Source organism: Mercenaria mercenaria, chromosome 7 (assembly GCF_021730395.1).
Source record: "Mercenaria mercenaria strain notata chromosome 7, MADL_Memer_1, whole genome shotgun sequence".
NCBI lineage: Eukaryota > Metazoa > Mollusca > Bivalvia > Venerida > Veneridae > Mercenaria > Mercenaria mercenaria.
The window spans coordinates 3728650-3756497 of NC_069367.1; the positions used below are offsets into that span (position 1 = coordinate 3728650).

At 35.4% G+C, this 27848-nt stretch overlaps 1 protein-coding gene across 1 annotated transcript; it reads right to left on the reverse strand.

The window, feature by feature from the left end:
- Positions 1 to 27296, reverse strand: LOC123556108 (E3 ubiquitin-protein ligase rnf168-like). The gene is made up of 8 exons (XM_053547386.1): positions 27101 to 27296; positions 21589 to 21734; positions 20289 to 20359; positions 18302 to 18451; positions 17218 to 17593; positions 15795 to 15980; positions 8495 to 8772; positions 1 to 6744 (listed from the first exon to the last, which is right to left on the reverse strand). Exons 1-8 carry the CDS (start codon positions 27238 to 27240, stop codon positions 5596 to 5598), a joined length of 2496 nt encoding a protein of 831 aa, XP_053403361.1. The 5' UTR covers positions 27241 to 27296; the 3' UTR covers positions 1 to 5595.
- Positions 27297 to 27848: the final 552 nt, after the last annotated feature.

The following is a 27848-nucleotide window of genomic DNA, read 5'->3' on the forward strand; positions in this document are numbered from 1 at the left end:
TTCAACACTTAACAATATTTTATTGCAGGTATGAAAATAGTAAAACATAAAAGGACTCTAGTCTAAGACAATCACTCTAATATCATGTATATATTAATGTATATATCCGATTCGCAGAATATAATTTAGAAGACTAAACAATGGCACAAACAACTTTCTAAAATTGATGAGGAAACAGGTTCAAGATTTATACCAAGTTTAATATCATTTAGATGGAAACTGTAAGAGTTAGTTCCTAAGAAAATGTAACTGACAACCCAGGCATTTTGAAAGCACTGACATCCCAGTTATTCAGTTAAAACTATCCAAATCAACGGTAGACAATTACAGCAAAGTTTGTTGTCTAAATGGAAATCTTTGCTTTGTCTGTTCAAACAGTAATTATTATTGATTACACTGTATTTGAAAACCAGTTAAAGATTCTTCTAACATGACCAGATCTGTTTTCCTATAAATGAAGAATGCTGAAACTGTGTGTTGTTACGCAACAAAATCACTTTCTGTATGTCGTAATTATTTCGTCTCAGCGTCAAATGTCATAATTTAAATTATGAGCTGTAAAATAAAACTACACAAAAAAGCAAATATTTGGTTATGTAATCAAAAGTGTACATAATAACCCTTGAAATTATTGTGTTAAAAATGTATTTCAATTGAATAAAATCATTGTTCGGATGTCTATACTATATCACGAGGGTGATATAATTCCTTTAAATCTGAACACTTAAAAAAAATGATTTTACTCAATGACAAATCACTGTTTGAGATATATTGTTTCATTTCATGAAATAAATCTATCAAACAAATGGTTTTATCAGATACTGCAAACTTCTTCATTCTATCATTTACAAAGTAAAAATATCAACACTTTCATATTCAATACAAAATTATTTTCTAAATAAATATCTAAGGTGACTGCAAACAAGTCTGGAAAATTCAAAAATCATTCATTCATGTTATTATTCATCAATATTTAGTTTCTTACGTATATGAAATGCTTTGCTTTCAAATTCAGCATCCAAGCCTACTTCTATCAATCAAGTATGACAAAGCAACAATTTATTCCTTAAACTGTCAAATCAATTGATTTCATGAGCATTAAATGTTGTGCTTTTGACAAAAATGGGTATTATTCTGAGAGAAAACGAATTCGTAGATTTCAAATCTTAAGAAAAAGATTAATATAAAATCTGCGTATTTTTGGGGTTTCATTTCGTGAATTGATTCAACGAAATCAAAAAAAAATAGTACCCCTCGAATATAACACTGCTAAAAATTTTTAATGAACTTCCATCTTTCAATTTGGACAGTACCATTAACAGTTAAAAGAGGTGCTAATCAAAATGATACTGGCTGAATACCCAACAGTGCAGATTATGATCAGACTGCACGGAAGTGTAGGCTGAACATGACCTTCACTGGTCAAAAGGCAAACCAATTGTGCCCAGCATGGTAAGAGTTACTCATTTCACACTAAGTAGAGAATTTTCTCTAGTCATTATTAACGCTTTAATTTAAATGAAACATAAACAAGACCAACTACTAGGCAATATATGTTCTTAGAAAAGTTTCCCCCTCGGGGCTAATTTCTGCAACATGATATAGTCGGATATTTGTTTGTTTAGGTGCAAGATATAAATGAGACGCATCATGGGAAACCCAACATAGTGCATTTGCGATCAGTATGGATCCAGACTAGCCTGCGCATCCACGCAGTCTGGTCAGGATCCATGCTGTTCGCTTTCAAAGCCTATTGCAATTAGAGAAACCGTAAGCAAACAGCATGGATCCTGAGCGGATGCACAGGCTGGTCTGGATCCATACTGATCGCAAATGCACTATGTTAGTTTTCTCATGGTGCGGCTCAAATATGTTTCTTTTAGTGAGCATTAGATGTAGCATATTCATAACACAGCCACGAGTGAAATTTGAAAATCGGGCTCCGAATTTCACGATAAAACTTAACTAATTGCTTAGCTAAGTCTGTTATGTTAATTGCTTGTTTTTGCCCTTTATGAGTCTTCATTGTTGACTTTTTCATCTATATCAGAACCACATATGACTATTTTATAGATAAATTGGTCCTGATGCTCATGTGTGAAAGATATTTTGTTCTTTCATGTACAACCAATAAATTTTCTTTTTTATTTCATGTCTTTTCAATGTTTTAACCAAATTATTTCAATTTTACCCAAGCGATGTCACACGCACTTGGCAAAATCACAAGCAGAACCGTGACGTCATAATGTTAATACAAAACAAATTGAAATAATTCTTCATATCTTATTTTTTAGATCTCTTTTACATTTCAATATACTGTGAAATCATTAATATTCAGGGGAGACTAATTTTCATGGATTTCGTGGTTAAGTCAATCCAGGAAATTTAATCCCATCAAACAAGTAAAATTCCCATTCAATTTATGTTCAAAAGTTGAAATCCAAGAATTCATATCCCCACGAAATTGCCGATTTGATCAAAACCACGAAATTAAATGATTTTACAGTAGTGTGGACCATACCTTTATGTTTTTGTAGGTATTTATAAACTTCTGTTTATAACAATTATCACAATGAAAAATATCAAATGCAAGTTTCATTGGTAAAAAAATATCAAATGGGTAAATTTAGTCAAAACATGAATTAAAACGAGTTTGCTTTACATGCAAGATCAAAATATCTTTCATTCATGAACACTGTATCTTACAAGTACACTTTTGGCTATGCCACTAATGAACCTATTGCATCATGTATTTCAATCTTACACTGAAACAAACAAATATCCTCTATATCTTTATGAATGTACTTTTTGGTGAGAACTTCTGAGTAATTATAATTTATATTCTTTCGGTTTCAAGTGTAGTTCCATTGACAGTGAAAAGTATAAAATGATAATCTCACTGATTGAAACAGTGAACATTTGAAATATATGTCACCATTAAATTTCAATAAATGATCTGAAAAAGAAAACATGAAATAATAAAAGTTCATCCATGGTTAAATCTTAACACTTTAACCTTTTTTCTGCAAAACTTCTAAAATGGACTGGTCTATCAATCAAGTTGGGTAGTACCATTTCTTATGCAAAGGGGTGTTCACTGAAAATTTACTGACTGAATAGCTATCAGTGCAAACCATGTTTAGCCTGCACAGATGTGCAGACTGATTTTGGTCTGCAGTAGTCACAAAGGCAAAAACCACTTGCTGTTAGCAGGCTAAAGGTTAAAGACAGATTCAAAACACTGTAGTTGATTAACATAAAACTTTAACATTTTGTGTGCTCTGTTTTAAACAGATTTTCACCCTTATCATTCTGGACATGATGGATTCTGCCCTTCCGACCAGTGTAGATCATGATCAGCCTGCAGCCTAATTATGATCTACACTTTTCGCCATTCAGTCAGTATTGTTTTGGTAAGTACCCCTTTTATTAGTTAATGGTAGTGATAAAATTGCAAGATAAACATTTCCATTGTAGAAATTGAGCAGGGTGAGGGTTAATTACTCTTCAAGTAATTTTAAAACTGATGTACCAGTAAATCATTATAATGGCAAATTTACACACCACAAAGAAACACAGAGAAAATCATAATACGAACAAATACATATAAAATATTTCACAGTTTAATGCCCAAATGTTCTATCTGCTTAAAATATAATGCTAGTTACAGAGTAATACCGGTAACAACTCTTTGATCAACAAAATCCTAACAGAGATTTCCATGAATTTCAGCTTTATTTTGCCAGATCCAGACATTACTTATACCTTATTTACAAGATCTCTAACTTAATCTAAGGGTGGTAGTAAGATTTTCTTAATTCTTAATTTATTAATTAAAGATCTTTAAAAATGTTGATTATATGTCCAAAATTGTAAATTTCACTTGCAATATTCTGGACTTTTTTTCTGCAAAATTTATAAAAGTAAATAGAAATGCTGCTTTCATGCTTACTAAAACATCCTGATATTTGTATAACAATCTGTTGTTAAATAAAGTCAAATTTGAAATTTTACAGATATAAAAGCCTGAATTCCAAAATGGCTGACTGAATACCCTAACAAAATCGTTTTCTGGTTATAGATTATTATAAAAATCTCACAAAGTTACAATTTTATATATTTTCCACCAATAAAATGTATGGGTCTGTGAGCTTACTTCTGAGACTTTTAATGTTTCCAAGTGTATAACATACAAATTAATGAATAAATAATTTCCGAATCTCCATCTTCCACTAATTTCTACAGTTTGTGACTAAGCTAAAATTTTCTATATTGATTTTGTAACAGAAAAATATAAAACTCATTTTGCACTTACATAAAACAAAGTAGTCTGTATTTTGTGTAAAAGTGAATTACCATATATAAGAATTATCTAAAAATATAGGAATTCATCTAACTTAATTAAAAAATTCTTTCCATAAATTCAAAAAGATAAATTTTGTCAATTTAAAAGGCTAACATCTTGGTTAGTCCAGAAAATACCCAGGGCTCATATTCATGAACGATTAAAGTCTGAATCTTTAACTGTTAACTGTTACCTAAATTTCTAAAATGGACTGGTCCATCATTCAATTTGGGCAATAGCATTTATGGCTGGAAGGGGTATTCGCTAAAAATTCACTGACTGAATAGCAGACAGTGCAGAACGTGATCAGTCTGCACAGCCATGCAGGTAGATCTTGGTCTAAACTGGTCGCAAAGGCAGAATCAGTCGCCGCCAGTAGGCTAAAAATTAATTAAAAATGAAAATTTTTATATTGCTAAAGCTTTGTCAAATATAAATAGACTGCAAGGAATCTTCTTGATGGTTTGAAATAATTTAAGCAGCTTCAGACAAAGTTATGGCAAAGTAAATATTTTCTTTATTTCTATATTTAATCAGCAATTCTAAATCCATGTCAATGCAAACAATATTTAAACGTTGATGACCACAGGTCCTCAGCAAGTCCTGAGAATCCCCAAACCTTAATAAAAGTATATAAAACTTCCATTTTTAGGGAATTAAAAACTAACCTATACACTTGCATTAGAACAGGTTTCAACAAGAGCTGTCAGACAGCACACTCGAAAAGTAACAGAGATATCTGACTTTATCAAAACCTTTGTACCAAAAAAAATTTCACACTGGCAGGCATGCAATAACTCTACTTTTTCTTCGAAAAAACGAACTAAAAATCATTTCCATTCCACACAAGAGAGCTTTAAAAAGTTTTATCTTAACAAGAATACATTCAGTTATTTGATCCTTTTCTTACAACTATATAAGGGACCCGTCAGTCTTAAGAGAACAGTAAAGACATTAACCCTTAGCCTGCTAAATTTCTAAAATGGACTGTTCCATCATTCAGTTTGGGCAATACCATTTATTATTCTAAGGGGTGTTCACTGAAAATTTACTAACTGAATAGCGAACAGTGCAGACCATGATCAGACTGCACGGATGTGCAGGCTGATCTTGGTCTGCACTGGTCGCAAAGGCTGAAATATTCGCCGCCAGCAGGCTAAAGGTTAAATAAGTTTATATGCATACATAAATTAAAAAAAAAAAAAAACTACATGTAATCATCAAAAACCTCTTAAAACGTGTAGACAACTTTATGCATCTGCAACTTCTTTAACTTTTCTATTTTTCCTAAGGGAATACTCTTCCGATGTCCCCTTAAATCGAAGCACACTTAGATTCAATTTCGCTTCCAACTCGAACTGTTTCTGTAGTTCCAATGCAAGCAATCTGTCTTTTTCTTCCTGATCTAACTCTTTTTCGTCCTGATCCGACTCTTCATCTGACCGAGGTTCATCTACACTATTATTATTTAGGTTACAAAAGAAGTCATGCATAGTTCGTACAGCTTTAGGTTTCTGCGTAACACAACCACTCTTAGCTAGTTTCCTAGATTTCACAGGTTGTTTTGGTTTTTTAAGACCTACTTTTCTTCTAAGTATTTCATCCTCATCTCTATTTTTAGTTCTGGACTTTTTCTTCGGAGATGAAGAACAAGAGTCTGATGAAGATAACTTTCGTTTTGTTGTGTTTTTTGAAAAGCTAAAATCATCACTGCCATTATTAGACTCGTTTTCTTCTGTTTTATCATAATTCCTAACCATAACTGAACTTTCATATACAAAATCTGGATCTTTGTACATTCTATGATTTCGTCTAGACCTTGGGCTATAGTTGCTAGCTGCACCATTTGCTAGATATTCATCCAATGCTGATGTACCCGTTATTCTTACTGGCTTTTTCTCGAGCAGTTTTTTCTCACCATCAACCTCATCAAGTCTTTTACTCACTATATCGTCGCTGTTCCCATCTTCGTCAATACAGAGAGGGTCAGTTTTCTTCATCCAGTTCATCAACGACGGCTGAGGTCCCTCTGCTGTGTAACGTACCTTTGACTTTTTTGCTGCCCGGTTCCGAGACAATTTTGATGACCTTTTCCTGGCACTTTCACTTAGTTGTACAGGTGTTACTCTTTCAATTTTTACTGGAGAAAAGCTGCCAGTCGATCCTAGCCAGTCATTTTCGGCCAAGTCCGGCTCTAATGGAATTATCAATTTCCTTGAAGGATGGGAATCATGCGTAGTTGAAGGCGAGTTCGAAATATCTTTAAGTTCAACACTGCGGCTACTAAGATGGGAGAACGTGAGTTGATTTCCTGCTGCTGACTTTTTCTTCTCTGGATTAAGATTCTCATCAGGGGAGGTAACCACTCCTGTACTTGTTGATTTGCTCATTCTCTCAACCTTCAATGGAAAAAAAATCATATCTGCAAATGAGGCAATACTTAAATTTGATGAAGTCAACTTATAACAAAATTTCTATTCAATATTAGATGTAAAGGTTTGCAAACTTCCCAAAACTGCTTGACATATTGTTTGAACTTACAGTTAGCAAAACTAACAATGTTTGTGTGACCAAATGGAAAGTTGTCTGACCAATATTTTCTTGCTTTTGAAGAAGTTATTCAAAATATAGTGATATCATTCTATTAATAGTATTTTTTGGGCTGAACATTGGCCTTATCCCCTCTCAATGTTTTTCCTATATTTCTGAAAAGACATTCCCCTAAAAAGCATCTTTTTTTGTTTACATTTCAAAACTAAGACTGTTAGAACACAATTATTATGAACAGGATAGCAATAAAACACATGACAATAATCTTTTTAGTAAGTTTCCTGTGGAGTGTAACATATCTATGACAAATTTTGTTTGTTTTGGGTTTAACGCCATTTTTCAACAGTATTTCAGTCATGTAACGGCGGGCAGTTAACCTAACCAGTGTTCCTGGATTATGTACCAGTACAAACCTGTTCTCCGCAAGGAACTGCCAACTTCCCCACATAAATCAGAGGTGGAGGACTCATGATTTCAGACTCAATGTTGTTTATCTAATAGTCACGGAGGGCCATATATCGCCGAAAAGTAATAAAAGAGGTAAAGATAAAGTGTATCAAAACACTACATAAGTATTATTCTAAGCATAAAGAGGGCATAACTCGTAAAATATTGGTGCAAGAGCTATGCACCTGATGTCATATCATGGTGGGTGATGATGTGAAACAACTAATTAAAGTTTGAATTAAATGCATTTCGTAATAACAGAGAAAATGCATCAAAATTAACCTTAAATTCTATGTTAAAGGGGGGAATAATTCATCAAAAACTGGTGCAAGAGTTATACACCTTGTGTCATATGATGTGGGTGATAAGGTTGAAAAAAACAATTAAATTTGAATCAAATCCATTTAGTAATAACTGAGATAGAGTAAAAGTGTATCAAAACTTCAACATGAAATTCTAAGTAAAAAGTTGGGGTGAAGGGGGGGGGGGGGGGGTAACTCATGAAATATTGATGCAAGAGTTATGGCCATTTTGCCATGATGTGACTGATGATGTTGAACAACATTTTAAGTTTTAATCAAATCCATTACGTAATAACTGAGATATAGTGAAGGTGCATCAAAACTTTAATCTGAAATTCTAAGTAAATGTGGGGATGATTCATTAAATATTGGAAATTTTGACTGTTACACTATTCCTATGGTCTAAATACCATCAGGTAAGCTCTTAATTCTCCATACACTACACAGTGAATAGATTTCATCATTTCATCTGTCTTACCTGTACAAGTAAATTTTATTTATTTTGTTGGGTTTAACGTCACACTGACACAAATATAGGTCATATGGCGACTTTCCAGCTTTGACACTGCAGGAAGACTCCAAGTGCCCCTCCACACATTATTTCATCATGAGCAGACACCTGGGTACAACAACTGACCTTCCGTAAGACAACTGGATGGCTATCTCACATGTAGGATTCAACGCCTCGAGTGAGGCTCGAACCCACAGCGATGAGGGGCAAGTGATTTGAAGTCAGTGACCTTAACCACTCAGCCACCGATGCCCCTTTCATCACTGTCAGTTAAGTCCCTAAGTTTTAATAAATTGAAACAACGTAACTACTCAGCTTCAAGTGTATAATAAATTCTACCTGATCTTTCCTTTCATCCGCTAACTGACTCAACCGTCTCTGCATCACCGGACTCCCTGCATCTATATCTGACATGTTGGTCTCCACAGGGGAGGTAAATCCTGATCCACTCAAATTCCGCGGAGTGGTCCGTATCAGTTTCGGCTCGACGACCTTGCCACTGGGAAGACGACGGGGTGGAGTAAGAGGACAGGAACGTATAGGTCGAAAATGATTCAGTTCTTGAGATATACTATCAATGCTGTGAGAACTGATGCTCCTCAAGAATGGATCTTGCTCTGAAAACAAGAGCAGAATGATAATATATTGCAATTAACATAAAAGATCTTAGAACTCAACAAGGTAAGACTGCATATGCAGTGATCTCTGTGGTGGAAAATTTACAAATTCAGGAAAATCCAAGATTATAGTCATCAATGAAGGTTGTGCTCAACTCTTTGAATTTCAAGACAGGTTTAACAAAGGGTTGCTGTCCTCAAGCACATATAAAACCTATGACCCATTTACTTAAGAATATGTATGCCAAATTTAAAGCTCTACATGGTGAGGCAGTGAAGCCAGAATTAAGATGTATATTGAGTTGACTACAACTAGAACTATCACTTCAGGTAATAAATATCCCTAGACACCACACTGATACAGGAAAAGTTAAATGTTGTGATCATGATGTTTGACCTTCAAATTTGACCTTGACCTTAGGCATAGTGACCTGGGGTGTGTTTCATGCATATCGCCTGAATGAGGTAAATTCTAATTCTTGCTAGTGGTTTAGAAAATATGCTCACATGAATTTTGCTGTTTGATAATGACTTCTAAGTGTGACCTTCACCTTGGATTTACTGATCTGGGTCATGTGCTAAGCACATTGTATTGATGGGGTAAACGCTTGAAGAAAATATTCCAAGTGGATTAGAATATAAATTAGAGTAAACTAGAACTGTCACAGGAGTGACTCATACCCCCACCATACGGTCTTGTCACAGAAGAATGGCAACCATAAGGAATCTTAAAAATACTTTGGAGTACTTCATCCTGGGCTTCCACATATATGTAATACTAGTATAATACTAGTATAGTAATACAAGTAAATATATTAAATCTCTAATATTAGAGATACACTAAAAGTGAATACAAAAAAGGGTCTTACCGACCCATGTTACCACAGAAAAATGTTTTTACTTTCTACATAGGACTTATAATAAAAAAGTTAGAAAAATACCTAAAATACTGAAAATCTAAAAATAGGATTTCTAAAAATAGACTAACTCCTGGAATTTAAGGGGAAGAAACTCAGTACAAAAGTTAAAAAAAGGTTACTTCCCTTTGGCTCTAAGCCAATCAGAATGAGATATAGTGAAAATACATCAAAATTAACCTTAAATTCTAGGTAAAAGGGGAAACAATTCAAGAAAAATTAGTGTCAGAGTTATGCACCTTGTGTCACATGATGTGGGTGATGAGGTGGAACATCTATTTTAAGTCTGGATCAAATCCATTCAGTAGTAACTGAGATATAGTGAAAATACATCAAAATTTACCTTAAATTCTAAGTAAAAAGGGCATAATTCATGAAAAATTGGTGTCAGAGTTATGCACCTTGTGTCACATGATGTGGGTGATGAGGTGGAACATCTATTTTAAGTTTGAATCAAATCCATTTTGTAATAATTGAGATATAGTGAAAATACATCAAAATCAACCTTAAATTTAAAGTAAAAGGGGACATAATTCATAAAAAATTTATGTCAGAGTTAAGCACCTTATGTCACATCATCTGGGTGATGAGGTGGAACAACTATTTTAAGTTTGAATCAAATCCATTTAGTAATAACTGAGATATAGTGAAAATACAACAAAATTAACCTTAAATTCTAAGTAAAAGGGGACATAATTCATGAAAACTTGGTGTCAGAGTTATGCACCTTGTGTCACATGATGTGAGCACATGATGTGGGTGATGAGGTGGAACATCTATTTTAAGTTTGAATCAAATCCATTTAGTAATAACTGAGATATAGTGAAAATACAACAAAATTAACCTTAAATTCTAAGTAAAAGGGGACATAATTCATGAAAACTTGGTGTCAAGAGTTATGCACCTTGTGTCACATGATGTGGGTGATAAGGTGGAACATGTATTTTAAGTTTGAATCAAATCCATTTGGTAATAACTGAGATAATAGATTTCGGGACGCGACGGGACGGGACGCGACAAAACTGCCTCCTATATACCCCCCTCAAACATGTTTGGTGGGGGTATAATTAGAATAATAATGGAGCAGACACATGATTAAGATTTTTGACCTTTTGCCTCCGAGTGTGAACTTGACCTTTGACCTTGTGAACTGGGTTGTATACTTTGCATATCATCTAGATGAGGCAATTTTTATGAAAATCTTCCTTGCCATTAAGAAAATATGGAGTGGACACACATTACTGATAACTCTGTTAAAGCATCAATATACAACAAACTTAGTATTTAAGGAATTTTTCATAAACTTTACACTTGCTCATCAGCTAGCTAAAACAAGTATTATAATTATCATAATACATTCAAGGGCACTTTGCATACAAAGGCAGCCATTCGGGGCCCTAAATTCATCTTCTACTAGTACAGACAACTGACCAGAATGGCAGAATGAGAAAAATCCCCCGAGCAGAGACAGCAAGAAATCTTATCAAATACAGGCATGTCTGGTTAACTTAGCCTAGCTCTTTTAAAACAGTCTGTATTAAGCATACAGTACATATAAAGCCATCTTTCCTGGGTATTGGCCTCTTAGTTAGGTGGGAGACACTCCAGAGCATCTCAGAAATTTCTGGTGCCTACGCCAGAATATGAACCCCCTACGTATGGACTGACCGTCAAGCCCGTTACAACTGGACCAGCAGAGCAGGTATTTTGAACAAGTAATAACAATACAAAAGTATTTTCTTCAGTATTTAAAGTTTTCCTTGCATACTCCTAAAAATAATGTGTATCAGGGCTAGAAATGTAGTTCTAAATTCTGTACAATGCCTGTAAAATATGTAAAAAAATCCCCATCCTCTTGCTCAATCTGACCAAAACAGACAAACAACTACTCCCTTTGTTTTTGTCACCAGTAAATAAAAATCTTTAACAAGAGCTGTCTGATGACAGCGCGCTCGACTATTCGAAGAATTGATTGAAGAATGGGGTCAAAATATTTCCACGGATATTCAGACAAAAGAAATAAATAAATTAGACAAACAATGTTCCTGTATTACTTTGATTTCGATAAGTCTTGCACTAAATGGCAATATATGAGCCAATTTCAAAGTCCAAAAAGGGCCATAATTCAGCCAAAATAGTTATGTACTCTTGCCTACAGATGGAAATCATAATGATAAACAAGTGTTCAAAGTTTAAAAGCCATATGTCAAATAGTTTTGACAAAACATGGACTTGTATGAAAACAGAACCAATTTCAAAGTCGAAAAAGGGCCATAATTCAGCCAAAATAGATTACAGAGTTATGTTCTCTTTCCTACAGATAGAGACTATTATACTAAACAAGTGATAAAAGTTTAAAAGCCATATGTCAAACACTTTACAAAAAATATGAACTGGTACGAAAAACTTAACCAAGATTTTTAAGTCAAAAGGGGCCATAATTCAGCCAAAATCTTTGATGGAGTTATGTACTCTTGCCTATAACTGAACATGGTGATGGTAAACAGGTGTTGAAAGTTTCAAAGCTTTATCTCAAAAGACTTTGTCAAAATATGAACTGGTACGAAATATTAACCCAGATTTCTAAGTCAAAAAGGGCCATAATTCAGCCAAAATCCTTGATGGAGTTATGTGCTCTTGCGTATAACTGGACATGGTGATGGTAAACAAGTGTTGAAAGTTTCAAAGCTTTATCTCAAAAGACTTTGTCTAAATATGAACTGGTACGAAAAACTTAACCAAGATTTCTAAGTCGAAAGGGGCCATAATTCAGCCAAAATCCCTGATGGACTTACGTACTCTTGCCTATAACTGGCCATGGTGATGGTAAACAAGTGTTGAAAGTTTCAAAGCTTTATCTCAAAAGACTTTGTCTAAATATGAACTGGTACGAAAAACTTAACCAAGATTTCTAAGTTGAAAGGGGCCATAATTCAGCCAAAGTTCCTGATGGAGTTATGTACTCTTGCCTATAACTGGCCATGGTGATGGTAAACAAGTGTTGAAAGTTTCAAAGCTTTATCTTAAAAGACTTTGTCAAAATATGAACTGGTACGAAAAATTTAACCATGATTTCTAAGTCAAAAGGGGCCATAATTCAGCCAAAATCCTTGATGGAGTTATGTGCTCTTGCCTATAACTGGCCATAATGATGGTAAACAAGTGTTGAAAGTTTCAAAGCTTTATCTCAAAAGACTTTGTCAAAATGTGGACTGGTACGAAAAACTTAACCAAGGTGTGACGCCGACGCCGACACCGACGCCGTGGTGAGTAGGATAGCTCTACTTATTCTTCGAATAGTCGAGCTAAAAATGAATATTTTAAGGAAAATCTGATGAAACATTTTTCAACTGATAGATATTCATCTTTAAACAGAAAAGTTTGGAAATAATATATCTGATGCCCCCCGTGGCATCCTTCTAGATACAAAGAAACTGAAGTCCAAAACGAGGCCAAGGTCAAGGTCAAACTGAGGTCAGGTGATGTCTGAAGATGAGGAATGGTCATTAGCATTAGTATCAAGTCATTCTAGTTAGGGGTATTGATGGTAGACGAAACAGTCCCATTTGGTTAACCGCATACAGACGGACGAACGAACGAATGGATGGACAGAACAATCATTATATGCCTCCCGCATCAGTAGACGCCAGGGGCATAAAAAGACCAAAGTAATTTTAACTGCCTTAGTTAAATTGAGCAGGCTGTATTTGGTCTGGGAACGATCTTGCCTATATTCCTTCCAGTACGTATATTTTGTTTCTTTGTTTCACTATGAGGTGACCCTGCTATGCTGACCAGATTACCGTACCTGTATTTTGCTCTTTATTTCACTATGAGGTGACCCTGCTATGCTGACCAGATTACCGTACCTGTATTTTGCTCTTTTATTTCACTATCAGGTGAGCTTTCTACGATGACCAGATTACCGTACCTATATTTTGCTCCTTTATTTCACTATGAGGTGAGCTTGCTATGCTGACCAGATTACCGTACCTATATTTTGCTCCTTTATTTCACTATGATGTGAGCTTGCTATGCTGACCAGATTACCGTACCTATATTTTGCTCCTTTATTTCACTATGAGGTTAGCTTGCTATGCTGACCAGATTACCGTACCTATATTTTGCTCCTTTATTTCACTATGAGGTGAGCTTGCTATGCTGACCAGATTACCGTACCTATATTTTGCTCCTTTATTTCACTATGAGGTGAGCTTGCTATGCTGACCAGATTACCGTACCTATATTTTGCTCCTTTATTTCACTATGAGGTGAGCTTGCTATGCTGACCAGATTACCGTACCTATATTTTGCTCCTTTATTTCACTATGAGGTGACCCTGCTATGCTGACCAGATTACCGTACCTATATTTTGCTCCTTTATTTCACTATGAGGTGAGCTTGCTATGCTGACCAGATTACTGTACCTATATTCTGCTCCTTTATTTCACTATGAGGTGAGCTTGCTATGCTGACCAGATTACCATACTTGTATTTTGCTCCTTTATTTCACTATGAGGTGAGCCTGCTATACTGACCAGATTACCATACTTGTATTTTGCTCCTTTATTTCACTATGAGGTGACCCTGCTATGCTGACCAGATATGTACCTATATTTTGCTCCTTTATTTCACTATGAGGTGAGCTTGCTATGCTGACCAGATTACTGTACCTATATTCTGCTCTTTATTTCACTATGAGGTGAGCTTGCTATGCTGACCAGATTACCGTACCTATATTTTGCTCCTTTATTTCATTATGAGGTGAGCTTGCTATGCTGACAGATTTACCTTTTTTTCATGGTACTTGCTATATCTCGTTTCTGCTCTTTATTTCACTATGAGGTGAGCTTGCTATGCTGATCAGATTACCGTACCTATATTTTGCTCCTTTATTTCATTATGAGGTGAGCTTGCTATGCTGACCAGATTACCATACTTGTATTTTGCTCCTTTATTTCACTATGAGGTGACCCTGCTATGCTGACCAGATTACTGTACCTATATTTTGCTCCTTTATTTCACTATGAGGTGAGCTTGCTATGCTGACCAGATTACTGTACCTATATTCTGCTCTTTATTTCACTATGAGGTGAGCTTGCTATGCTGACCAGATTACCGTACCTATATTTTGCTCCTTTATTTCATTATGAGGTGAGCTTGCTATGCTGATCAGATTACCGTACCTATATTCTGCGCTTTATTTCACTATGAGGTGAGCTTGCTATGCTGATCAGATTACCGTACCTATATTTTGCTCCTTTATTTCATTATGAGGTGAGCTTGCTATGCTGATCAGATTACCGTACCTATATTCTGCTCTTTATTTCACTATGAGGTGAGCTTGCTATGCTGACCAGATTACCGTACCTATATTCTGCTCTTTATTTCACTATGAGGTGAGCTTGCTATGCTGACCAGATTACCGTACCTATATTCTGCTCTTTATTTCACTATGAGGTGACCCTGCTATGCTGACCAGATTACTGTACCTATTTCTGCTCTTTATTTCACTATGAGGTGAGCTTGCTATGCTGACCAGATTACCGTACCTATATTTTGCTCTTTATTTCACTATGAGGTGAGCTTGCTATGCTGACCAGATTACCGTACCTATATTTTGCTCCTTTATTTCATTATGAGGTGAGCTTGCTATGCTGACCAGATTACCGTACCTATATTTTGCTCTTTATTTCACTATGAGGTGAGCTTGCTATGCTGACCAGATTACCGTACCTATATTCTGCTCTTTATTTCACTACGAGGTGAGCTTGCTATGCTGACCAGATTACCGTACCTATATTTTTCTCCTTTATTTCACTATGAGGAGGGCTTGCTATGCTGACCAGATTACCGTACCTATATTTTGCTCCTTTATTTCACTATGAGGTGAGCTTGCTATGCTGACCAGATTACCGTACCTATATTTTGCTCCTTTATTTCACTATGAGGTGAGCTTGCTATGCTGATCAGATTACCGTACCTATATTTTGCTCTTTATTTCACTATGAGGTGAGCTTGCTAAGCTGATCAGATTACCGTACCTATATTTTGCTCTTTATTTCACTATGAGGTGAGCTTGCTATGCTGACCAGATTACCGTACCTATATTTTGCTCTTTTATTTCACTATGAGGTGAGCTTTCTATGCTGATCAAGTTACTGTTACTGCTCTCATCATCTACAAGGTTGATGCACACTTCCTTGGACATCTGGTCCAGGATTTCACTCTTGTGTAGGCTGGCTGAGCTCATTGTATTTGTTAGGGTAGGGGATGCTGTAGCTTTAGTACCTACAAATGAAGTTCATAATACTTTCAGTTTTGGTAGAGCATAGACGTAAATAACATGAGATTTGTAAGACAAAGGCTATGAGTATAACTACTAAATTAACCCTTAGCCTGCTAAATTTCTAAAATGGACTGTTCCGTCATTCAGTTTGGGCAAAACCATTTATTATTCGAAGGGGTGTTCACTGAAAATTTACTAACTGAATAGCGAACAGTGCAGACCATGATCAGCCTGCACAGATGTGCAGGCTGATCTTGGTCTGCACTGGTCGCAAAGGCAAAACCAATCGCCGCCAGCAGGCTAAGGGTTAAGAATTTATGTTTATTTCATACATGTGTGACATATAACCACACCTTAAGTCATCCTAATTGGTATCATGACAGGGCTCAAATATTCATTTTTTTTTTTTTTTTACAAAACTATCATTTAAGCATAAAATGTTAAAAAAAAATATTTTAGTCTCAAATCAATTTTGTTTCACTATATTATATTCTAGCATAAAACTGCTGTTCTTGTCTTTTTTCGGGGGTGTTTTAACAGGAAAGAAAATGTATTAACAGAGAGATTCTCTCACATGCTGTTAAAACACCATTTTATCTACCATACACGTTCCATTGCAAAGCGTAAACGTTTTACGGCCCCAAAACAGACAATTCAAAAGGAAATGCTGTCAATTTGAAAAAGAACAACTCAGACATATTTGAGAATTTCATGGAATTCCAATGAGGCTGAGGGACAAAATATTCATTTATTAGTTTTATGTGTTTTATGCTAGAATTGTGTCAGTGCATGTTCATTTGACCCGAACCATGAGAAAACCAACATAGTGCATTTGTGACCTGCATGGATCAAGACAAGCCTGCGCATCAGCGCAGTCTGGCCAAGATCCATACTGTTCACTTTCAAAGCCTATTGTAGTTAGATAAACCATTAGCAAACAGCATGGACCCTGACCAGACTTCGAGGATGCGCAGGCTGGTCTGGATCCAAACTGGTCGCAAATGCACTATGTTGGTTTTCTCATGGCATGATATAGCATCTTCAGAATCTCTCTAGATATGTTGGTACCCTTGCCCTAACGTGTCAACCAATCTAACAGGATTCGGCAGATGTTATAAACACGAAAAAACATGCGTTATCCCTACATAAATGCTGTTTGTGCTACACTCAATGAAAAAAATATAGAATCACATATTTTAAAAACATATTTTTTCTATTTATTAAATATAATATCTGTACCAGTCTGTAATATCTCTGGTATTGCAATTTCCGTTGCTGATGCTGTCTTGGACCTGCAATTTCTCGTAAAAGTCTCTTCCAACTTCTCAATATCTGAAGTAGTTATCAAATTCTTGTCTTTCTTTATTTTCCTCTTTAGGAACGTATCTTCCATTTGCTTAACTTTGTCCCTATCTACACATAGTTTACCAGCCCCACTGCTGATTGGTGTCAAACAAGGGTAAGGATAGGGGCTTCTGGCTGGACTAAGGCATTCTGCATCATCTTCGTCTAATTTACCAAGGAAATTTTCCATTGTGCTTGCTGGCCTTGAGTCTTTAGGATTACTGGCAGCTGACCGTGTCCTTACCTCTGCTTGTGCTTCCGGACTCACAATCTGTAAAATACATTTTAAAGCTTCTTGCCCAACATTTGGATGAAATTTTTCAACTTGCTTTTTTTCTGCAGTGTGGTACAGAATGTATGTGTATGGCACTGAAAAATGGTACAATGACTGGAAATAAAGTGTTAGAAATTGGTAAGATTGCAACAAGAATGCTGATATTCTCCATTATTTCGAAAGTGCTGCATTGGTTTACTTCTTTCTGCACAATAATTTTGGTAATTTACCTTGTAAAAATCGTATGTCAAGAGGTTTATACCATTCTCTTGCACAGTACCCATTTTTGTGAGAAAAAAAATGCTCGTCTAAAATGTGTAAACAAGTCGCTTATAAGTGCAAAGGATATTTTTTTAGACAAACAAGGCAAAAAAAAGTTGATAATGCTAAAGACAATTATCATATTGATGGACTATTACTGACTATATCTTAGGCAGGAACTACCTGTATATTTACCTGCTGGTTATATGTATACATAAATATTTATCATTTGGATGATGACACACTGTGTATTGTGTACTACAAACGGAAACGGCTGCAGATAATATTGATTTTAGGCTAGATGAAGACTTCTTTAGACAAAGTAATACACATCATAAAAAATACATTTTAATTTATGGGGAAAAAAATTCGCCACTTTCTTTTTTTTGTTTGCCATTTGCGAACTTGGCGAAATGTAGGGGAAACACTTCTGTCTAACAGTACCTGTGAGAGTTGTTTTGCAAGTTCCTCATCACGTTCTTGTAGGGTTTTCAATTCCTCTTGTCGTTTCTTTTCCTCCTCTTGTATCTCTTGAATCAGCCTCTCGCTTGCCTCCTGCTCTCGTCTCCTCTCCTCCGCACGCTGTTCTTGCAACTAAAAACATTACAATCCAATTCAATTATCAAATTTAAAAGCCTTGTTTGACATCATTCCATATCTGTGTAATAGGTTCTCTATATAGCCATTTGTATGTTGGCAAACAAGAGAAGTAACTCAAATGTTCAGACACAACAGCTTCTGGTTATGGCCCTTGACAGCAAATGAAAAAGAGCTGTCAAAGGATACATCATTCAACTATTAACCTTTACTCTTAAAATTTCTAAAATAGACTAGTCCATAATTCTATTTGGGCAGTAACGTTTATTATTAGAAGGGGTGTTCACTGAAAATTAACTGACAGAATAGCAAACAGTGCAGTCCATGATCAGCCTGCAGAGATGCTGATCTTGGTCTGCGCTGGTTTCAAAGGCAGAAACACTTGCCACCAGCAGTCTAAAGGTCAAGAAGCTGGACAATGGATAATGAAAGGGAGAAACATGATTTAACATTTTGTGACCCGAACAGTCTTGGAAATAGGATCAGATAATTATTTAAGTATTTTTTCCTATATAACTCGTATAATAACTAAATAACCCTGGGACAGGGTCTCTTTTAACCCCAGGGGCATAATTTGAACAATTTTGGTAGAGGACTACGCAATGCATCATACCAAATAAGATTTTTAAAGATTTTTTTCCAATATAAGTCTATATAATACTTGGGACCGCCAGGGCAGGGCCTCTTTTCACCCCAGGGGTACATTTTGAACAATTTTGGTTGAGAACCATAAGACAATGCTACAAACAAAATATCAAAGGCTTAAGTTTTGTGGTTTCAGACAAGAAGATTTTTAACATTTTTTTCCAATATAAGTCTACATTAAACGTGGGACCCCCGGGACGGGGCCATATTTGACCCTAGGCGGATAATTTGAACAATCTTGGTAGAGGACCACTAGATGATGCTACATACCAAATATCAAAGCCCTATGCCTTGTGGTTTTGTATAAGAAGATTTTCAAAGTTTTCCCTATAGATATGTCTATATAAACCATGTGACCCCCACCCCCAGGTGGGGCCATATTTGACCCTAGGGAAATAATTTGAACAATCTTGATAGAGGACCACTAGATGATGCTACACACCAGATATCAAAGCCCTAGGCCCTAAGGTTTTGGACAAGAAGATTTTTAAAGTTTTTCCTTTTGATTGCCATGGCAACCAGAGTTTGCATGGAATTCAATTCTGTGAACAATTTTGAAAGGGGGCCACCAAAGGATCATTCCTGTGAAGTTTGGTGTAATTCTGCCCAGTGGTTTTCAAGAAGAAGATTTTTTTAGAAAATGTTGACGGACACACGACGACGGACATTGAGCGGTCACAAAAGCTCACTATGAGCCTTTGGCTCAGGTGAGCTTAAAATCAAAATCAGAGTTATCGTTCCCTTACAATGCATGTCAGATCATCACAATGAACAAGTGTGGAAAGTTCCTATCAATTCCCATTAACAGACCTGTACTGAGATACCAGCTAACATAAAAAACTTAACTCAATAGAGGGATACAATTTTTTAAAAATGCAAAACAGAGTAATGGAACATGTACACTGCATGTCAGACTATCACAGTGAATAAGTGTGTGAAGTTTCAATCCATTCCCATTTGTTGGTACTGAGATACTAGTTAACATACAAAAACGTAACCAAATAGGGATGTGACAGTTGAATATTATAGAGCAACAAATTAACTATAATATTTAGTAGAAAGGGGCATAATTCGTACAACTTTGGTGACAAACTTTTGGACTTTGTATATGTATAGTTTCTGTCACTCTCTGATGATGGTATCAATGAGGGCTGATTAACTGAAATTTTTGCGGTAAAAAATCAAGTACCTTTTTCAGTTGCTGCTCATACTCATTCCTGATTTCTCCTGGCTCAGCCAACTTTATTGAAATGTTTAATGCTGAAATACAAACAGAGTTCTACATGTAATCAACTGGTGACATATATTTCAAGAACATAACTCCATGAAACACAATTTTGTAAAATGAATTGACTTAGAAACAAATTATTACATACATCAAAGATTTAGAAATAACAAGCTTTTTTCCCTATGAAACATAGACATCAGATTCTGCAGTTCATGATTCAACTAGAGATGCCTTTGAGAAAAGCGCATGTCTCCCACAACTGCCTAATCATCTAAATAGTAAGTCAGTCTAACTGTCTTTATATACTGTTTACTTAATTCACATGTTCCTGCGCTTTCTTGACACCAAAAGGACGCCTATACTACTAGTAGTATAGGCGCTGGTTTGGGGGCAAAACTGCGAAAGAAATCTGAGTGTTTTTGGTAATTCAAGGGCCATAATTCTGAAGTGCCTGGGTCGATTTGGCTAGTTATCGAACTTGGCCAAGCATTTATTGGCAGACACATTTTGTTGAAGTTTGGTGAAGATTGGATGAGAAATGTTCGACTTAAAGAGTGTGGACAAGCTTTGTGACAGACACACACACACAGACTGGAGTGAAATCAATATGTCTCCCACACCACTGTGTGATGGGAGACATAATAACAGGTCAATAATTGTGTTATATCCCAAGTTTTTAACCTTTACCTACTAAATTTCTAAGATGGACTTGTCCATCATTCAATTTGGGCAATACCATTTTTTTTATACAAAAGATGTTCATGGACAATTTACTGACTGAATAACCAACAGTGCAGACCATATCAGCCTGCTTGGATCTTGGTCTGCACTAGTTGCAAATGGCAGAGAAGGTCCTGATTCAGTTCAAATCTACATGTATTTTTTTATATTTCATAAGTAACTCAGTTATGTTTTTTTTCCTTCTATAATAGGGGACGTTAAAAGGCCTCTTTCCCTCAGAAAATTTCTTTAAATCATGCAGTTTTCCCCCCAAAAAATTGACTTAACATCAGGTTTTTATTCCCCTTTGCCCAAATACCAAGACATTTTTCTCCAAATCACAGGCCTGGTCTTTCCCCTCTTAGCAAATTTGCATCACTTTTGGATAAATGGGGACTGGGCCAGTTAGAAGGGGAAAATCATACTGTAATCACTAATATAGGGGGAAAGGACACTAAAATGGAAGTAATATTTTTCATACACATGTAACACTACAGAATAAAATGAATAAATGTAATTTTAAATCATTTGAACTACAAACCATTCATCTCAGGATCTTCCTCTTCCTCCCCCTCCTGTCTTTTACGTATTTGTTCAGGGAAGTTCTTCTGAATTTCCTCCCATCTCTCATTGTTCACGAGTTTCTTTGTTCTAGCTGCTCGTCTCGCCCAGGTTGATATCCTAGTCCTGAAACAAAGAATTTATAATTTATCATATTATTTATTATTAAACTTTATAGCTACTCGCTAACAGCTGAGGGGTTATTTTTCAACATGTTCAATTCCACCAAGTATGGCACAGAATCATGTCCAGAGTAACCATGTTGTACAAAATTAGGCATAATCTTGCCGACAGCATAATCTTGTACAGCAATCAAGATTGATGCAGGTCAAAATGTACCCAAACCAAAATGTACCCAAAAATAAAGTCAAAATGTACTCATATGAAATCGAAAATAAATGTACCCACTTGTGAAACCCAAGGTTTTTATCAGAAGTCAAAATGATATTTTAATAGTGGGTACATTTTGACTTTTTTGGGGTACATTTTGACCTAACCAAGTGGGTACATTTTGGTATTTTTGGGTACATTCTGACTTCACCATGTGGGTACATTTTCGTTTGGGTACATTTTGACCATAATCCAAGATCAAGATCAGCCGAAATCCACAGTCAAAAATACAACCAAATCTTTTGCTGCAAATCTGCCTACCAACACAGCTTCTTTCCACCCACAGACCCACTGTTAGCCATTATAAACGCCTGCGTCAGCCTACGCTAGATAGAGGGCTTTAAGGCTGTTCTAGGAAATATCAACACATTCTACATTTGTATTTCTAACTATCAGTCTTTGTTCTGTCAGTTTTTTCACAGAAGTCTGATTCTATTCTATTCATTCTATTAATAAGACCCTAGAAGTCTATCTTTAAAAAAAATACCCCCTACATAATTATATAAATATATATATATATAAAATAAACACCAGGAATGAAATGTCAAAAACCCAGGGTCGCCTGAAAATACGAACTGAACACAGGGTGATTGGAATTTAGTGAGTGTGGTGAAGAAATAACATTAAAATACACCTAACACGCTCGACATTGTTCAAATCTGATACACTTTACGAGAGTAATCAGGTATTTTCTGAGGTTTTCAGTGTGTATCTTAATGTTATTTCTTCAGGTGTATTTTAGTTTTATTTCTTCAGCACACAGCTGTTTTTCCCCCACACGTCTATTGTTTGCATGGAATCACCTTGATGTTGATATTGAAAGAGAAAGAATATTTCTGGGAATTCTTGTCTGGTTCCCGCGTACATAAATAGAGTACCATCCACAGTTAGTCAGAACAACGTATCCAATGATAGCACGTGTTCTTAGAATTGGCGTGACGTTGTAAGGGGCTTCCACTGTTTCTATTTCAAGGACCGATCAAGAAAGCACTTACTAAAATATAGTCCGACAACAATTTCTGGGATTCCATGTTACAATAATGTTGAAGGTAAGTGTTTTGTTCAAATTTTAGCAGAATACCAGAGTACTTTCTTCTTATTTTATCATATTGACCTGCATTTTTTATCGGACACTCGTTCTTGTGAACTGGATATATCGCAGCAGACCAGATCAATATTTACTGGACATGTCCGATGGCATTCACGACCCCTGTGCATTCATAAAATGACAGAAAGGTAAGTTTATGCTTTAAACAGTCAGGGCTGTAATTGTTTTAAGTTTAAGTTATGTAACCTATTTCAGTTACCTTTTCAACATAATTCAAGCATTTTATAACCTGTATTAGTTATAAAATATAGTTAAATAATAGGTAAGTTATTCAAAAAAGTCTTTTGCTGTTCTCACAAAGTGACCTTTAAAGGGAAATATGTAGCAAACTGTGGTTAATCCAATTCACTTTGAGTCTGATCATGACCTGATAAGCATAATGGGATCTTAATAGTTTTATAGATTTATGCATAAAACTTATCAGCCTTGCTCCAAAAATTTTACTGCATAGCTGGAAAGATAAAAAGTTCAAGGATTCAGGAAATAAATTATAATTGCATTAGTCTCATTCAAAATGAGGAATTGGCACAGAAGGGCTTTGTAATACTTTATGATAACTGAAACAAGTTATGAAAGTATAAACAATAACTCAATGAGTTATTAACTGCCGTAACTTGTAACAGTTACACCCCTGACTGTTAATGTCGACACAAAGTTATTATCAAGAGATGTAATCATTGCAAGTACTATGTACATGTACCAGAAAATGTTCCCAGCAGATTTATATTGGGGATTTCCATGCTATGAAACATCCTATTATTTGGACTACTCATTCACACATAATTAAAATTTGGCAGTGGCTTCGATTACGGTACCGTAACCCTAGCCTCCGATTCTAGGATTATGGAAGTTCCGTATTCCTAGACAACCCTATTACAGAAGTATTTAAGAGGCATGCCGCATCATATATATGTTAAGACATGCATGAATGATGTTGTAAACTTACTTATTTCACTTAAAAAATGAGAAAACGAAATGCAAAAACGTAATACTATACAGGTGTTGATTACACGGAAATCTAAAGTGACAGGCAAAATCAAATAAAATTTAAACTGTATAGATTATTTATAAATCCTGTTGAGCTTTTATTAAGAATATAATTCTTCGTTTGTCTGCCATTAAAAAAAAAAAAAATTTGTATGGTTTTGGAAAGAAAACCATATGTATACATGTGTTGATTTTGCCTGTTTCTATGCGGAAAACTCAAGTGACATGCAAAATCAACTGAAAAAGTATAATTTAAAGTATATAATTTTTTTTTAATCTAACCAAAGAGCTATGAAAATATTTTATACTTCTTTGATCTAACTTTGACCCTCATATTTCTATAGTATGTCCATGCGATGCCATTTATGTATCGTACTCAAAATGGCTGATCAACGGTCGGTGTAAACACCCCAGGACACCCAGGGATACCTTTATTTTTATAGAAAGCTTTGAATTTAATTGTTTTTATTGCAGCTTTATCATATTAAGCAATAAATTGAGCATGAATATAGGTGTATCATAAGTAGCAAACTCATAACACGAACCCCGGGACGCCCGATTCTTCTTCGCGATTACAGTGATAAACTGCATACACCGGTACACCTTAAGAAAGCTTGCAAATACTTATTTTGTTATTTAGATGTACTTATTTCTGAAATAAATAAAGCATAAATTTAAGACTATTATAAGTAGGCTATACTGCTCATAAAGCATACCCTGCCACTATTACTCCGGGATGCCTGTTTCGTCACTACAGTGTTTTTTTCCACAAGTTTGGGAATGGAATCGGGGCCTTTACAATTGGGAAAAATGCGTCGTAAAACACCCAAATTGGAATTTTATGTTTCAGATTTAATGAACTAACAATACATTTTAGGAAAGTTTTATGGTAAAAAATAGTATAGTTATCATATTCATTCATAAAAAATATAAAAACAAGAAATGTCTACAAGCAAATACAATGTATTCACAGCATGTCCATTCACGCACTGCAGTACGTGAATCACGTACAAAATATCAAATGCACGCATAAAAATCACTTGTTGGGGGTACATGCACGCAGAGATTCGGAACTCCAGTCCAGCTGCAAAATCGCTGTTTATTTCATCGCGCACTTGCCAATTGTTTGGTATGGTCTAAAACGCACATCCGGTCCTCGAACGTTATAATTTCGTTTCCATCACCAAATTCTCGGCGTAATTGTCAGCTGTATACAGCAGTTTGGTAAATGTTTTAGTCGAACGTCACACGGGTCGTGTGCAAAAAAGGAATGGATACAAAACGCAAAAAAGGCATTTTAGCTTTAATAAACTCAGCAAAAGGTTAACAGTATTTTATTTTTCGATATTTAACTGCAATTTTGATACACATTGCATATCTGTAATAGTTTGGGCATTTATTATTGATGGACGAATTTTACCAGTCTTCAGTTGACTGTATGTTATTTCGGACGAATCGTGTTCCGTTCACGAAATTGGGAATACATGAACCTTGCTGAAAACTTATTTATATTTAGTATGATATAGGGAGGGGTCTTTTGATTCAGAATTTCCTATCTTAACTTTGGAAAAACATTTTACATTTTCTAAAATTATCTCATCTGTTATACCCCACCCACGAGAGTTCTGTATGAAAAAAAAAAAAAAAAAAAAAAAAAAACAACAAAAAAACATGTAATATACAAATTTCAGTAGTTAAATAGAAAATGTTCAGATCTGCCATGTAGTGTACCCCCAAATTTTGAAGTGTACCCCTATTTTGCAAAAGCAGGGGGTACATGTACCCTCAACTTTAAAAATGAGTGGGCATGCTGATTCATCTCTCATTGAGCTTGCAATACAACAGATATGACTGTATCTTGTGTTACATTATAGCTTAGATCGTTACCTGAATCAGTCGTCACTGATGCTATTGTTAGTTTTTTCTTTATTTTTACTTTCGGTTTTAAACTGACTAGACATAGCTGTTGTAGGTGAAATAATTTGAGTGGTTAACAAATCTGTAGTTGAAATGTTTGTCTGACAAACAAAACATCAATTTTGGCGTACTTTTAGCGTCACTTTTATTGATTTTCTATGTATATAATACTTACAATTGTAGACGGTATGTTTACGACCAGCAGATGCTTGCATTATCATGCCTTTCAATGACGTGGCTTAAGGGGAAATAACTACAACTGATTGTTTACAAAACAAAAACCATTTACACAAACACCAACATAATGTATTTCGGAACCTACTTTTCGTGTCATGTTGTTAAAATTTGCAGGCATTTTTTTCAACTTTCAATTGGGATTTTTGAAGGTAAAATTGGGAAAAAAACATACTATTAATATAGCTTCTCATTGGGACTGGGGCCGAACTTCAGCCCCAAATTGACCCGGAAAAAAAAACATTGCACTATTATGCAATATGCGATTCTCGGATGAATCAGGCGTCCCGGGGTTCGTATTATGAGTCTGCTACTTAGGATAAACCTATATTCACGCTCAATTTAATAATAAATATGGAAAACATGCAACAAAAACAGTTAAATTTAAAGCTTTCTATGAAAATAAAGGTATCCCAGGGTGTTCGATAATTCGAAATGATAGGACAGGCATGAGAAAACGCTATTTTAAGCGAAATAAGTAAGTTTACAACATCATTCATTCATGTCTTAACATATATTTGATGTCTCTTAATACTTCCGTAATCCTAGCCTATCTTCACACGGTTGTCTAGGAATACGGAACATCCGTAATCCTATACCTTGATCTGCGGGCTGTAATATTATCTGTGCTATCCTGGCCCCTCTTGTGAAAAATCTTCGGTGTAAATCTCAAAACTAGAATCAGAGGCTAGGATTACGGTACCTTAATCATAGCCACTGACTTAAAATTTTCTGTCATCTCAATGTAGAATTAATTCCTAGAGCTAAGAAGAGATACAAGTGCATATTCCATGACATGTCTTTACACATATAAAACCGTAAGAGAAATATTCAGGGCGGTAAAATTATTTCATACCTGCACATCGGGCAACAAAAGTTGGCCTCTTCGACGTTCTGTTTGAAACAAGACAAGCAAAGCTCGTGCTCACATGGCATCGTGACGGGCTGGATAAAAATATACAAACATATTGGACAAATATTGTCCTCTAACTTCATTTTTCATCAGATTTTTTTTTAATTAATCAGTTTTGTTGACTTTTTAAAACCGGAAGTTAGCAATGACGCGCAATTAATTCAGCCAAAGATAAAATAATACCACACTGATAGGGGCGCTGATAATTAACTACACAAAAGAATTTATAAACAATCTCCCATCTGACATTCCCTTTTCCGTCCAATCCTTGAACAGTTTAATACTTTCTGTAAAGTTAATTTTCATAAAAACTGTTTCTCCGTGGCTAATGGACTTTACCTTAAAGCTCATCTATTACGAAGGAAACGTATCTTGTGCCTGTCTCTTTAATTATAACAGTTTATTCGATGGACAAACTACTTGGTTTTCAGAGGCAATTCAGTAACTTAGGTAACAATATGTCAGTACAAAGCTATAAAGATTTACTTTAACTGAGGTGACTCGTTTAGCTTTGTTCAATGTGAGACATTTAAAAATGGAACAAAATAACTATTTTCTTAGCCTAATGTCCGAATATTTTTACATATTAAACTGATCTGGGGTAAACTATTAAAAGAACTTTCTATCTTTGTGTATAATTCGAACCTAAATTCATGATAAAGTGGGGCAAATGTTCGCAATATTCAGCAGC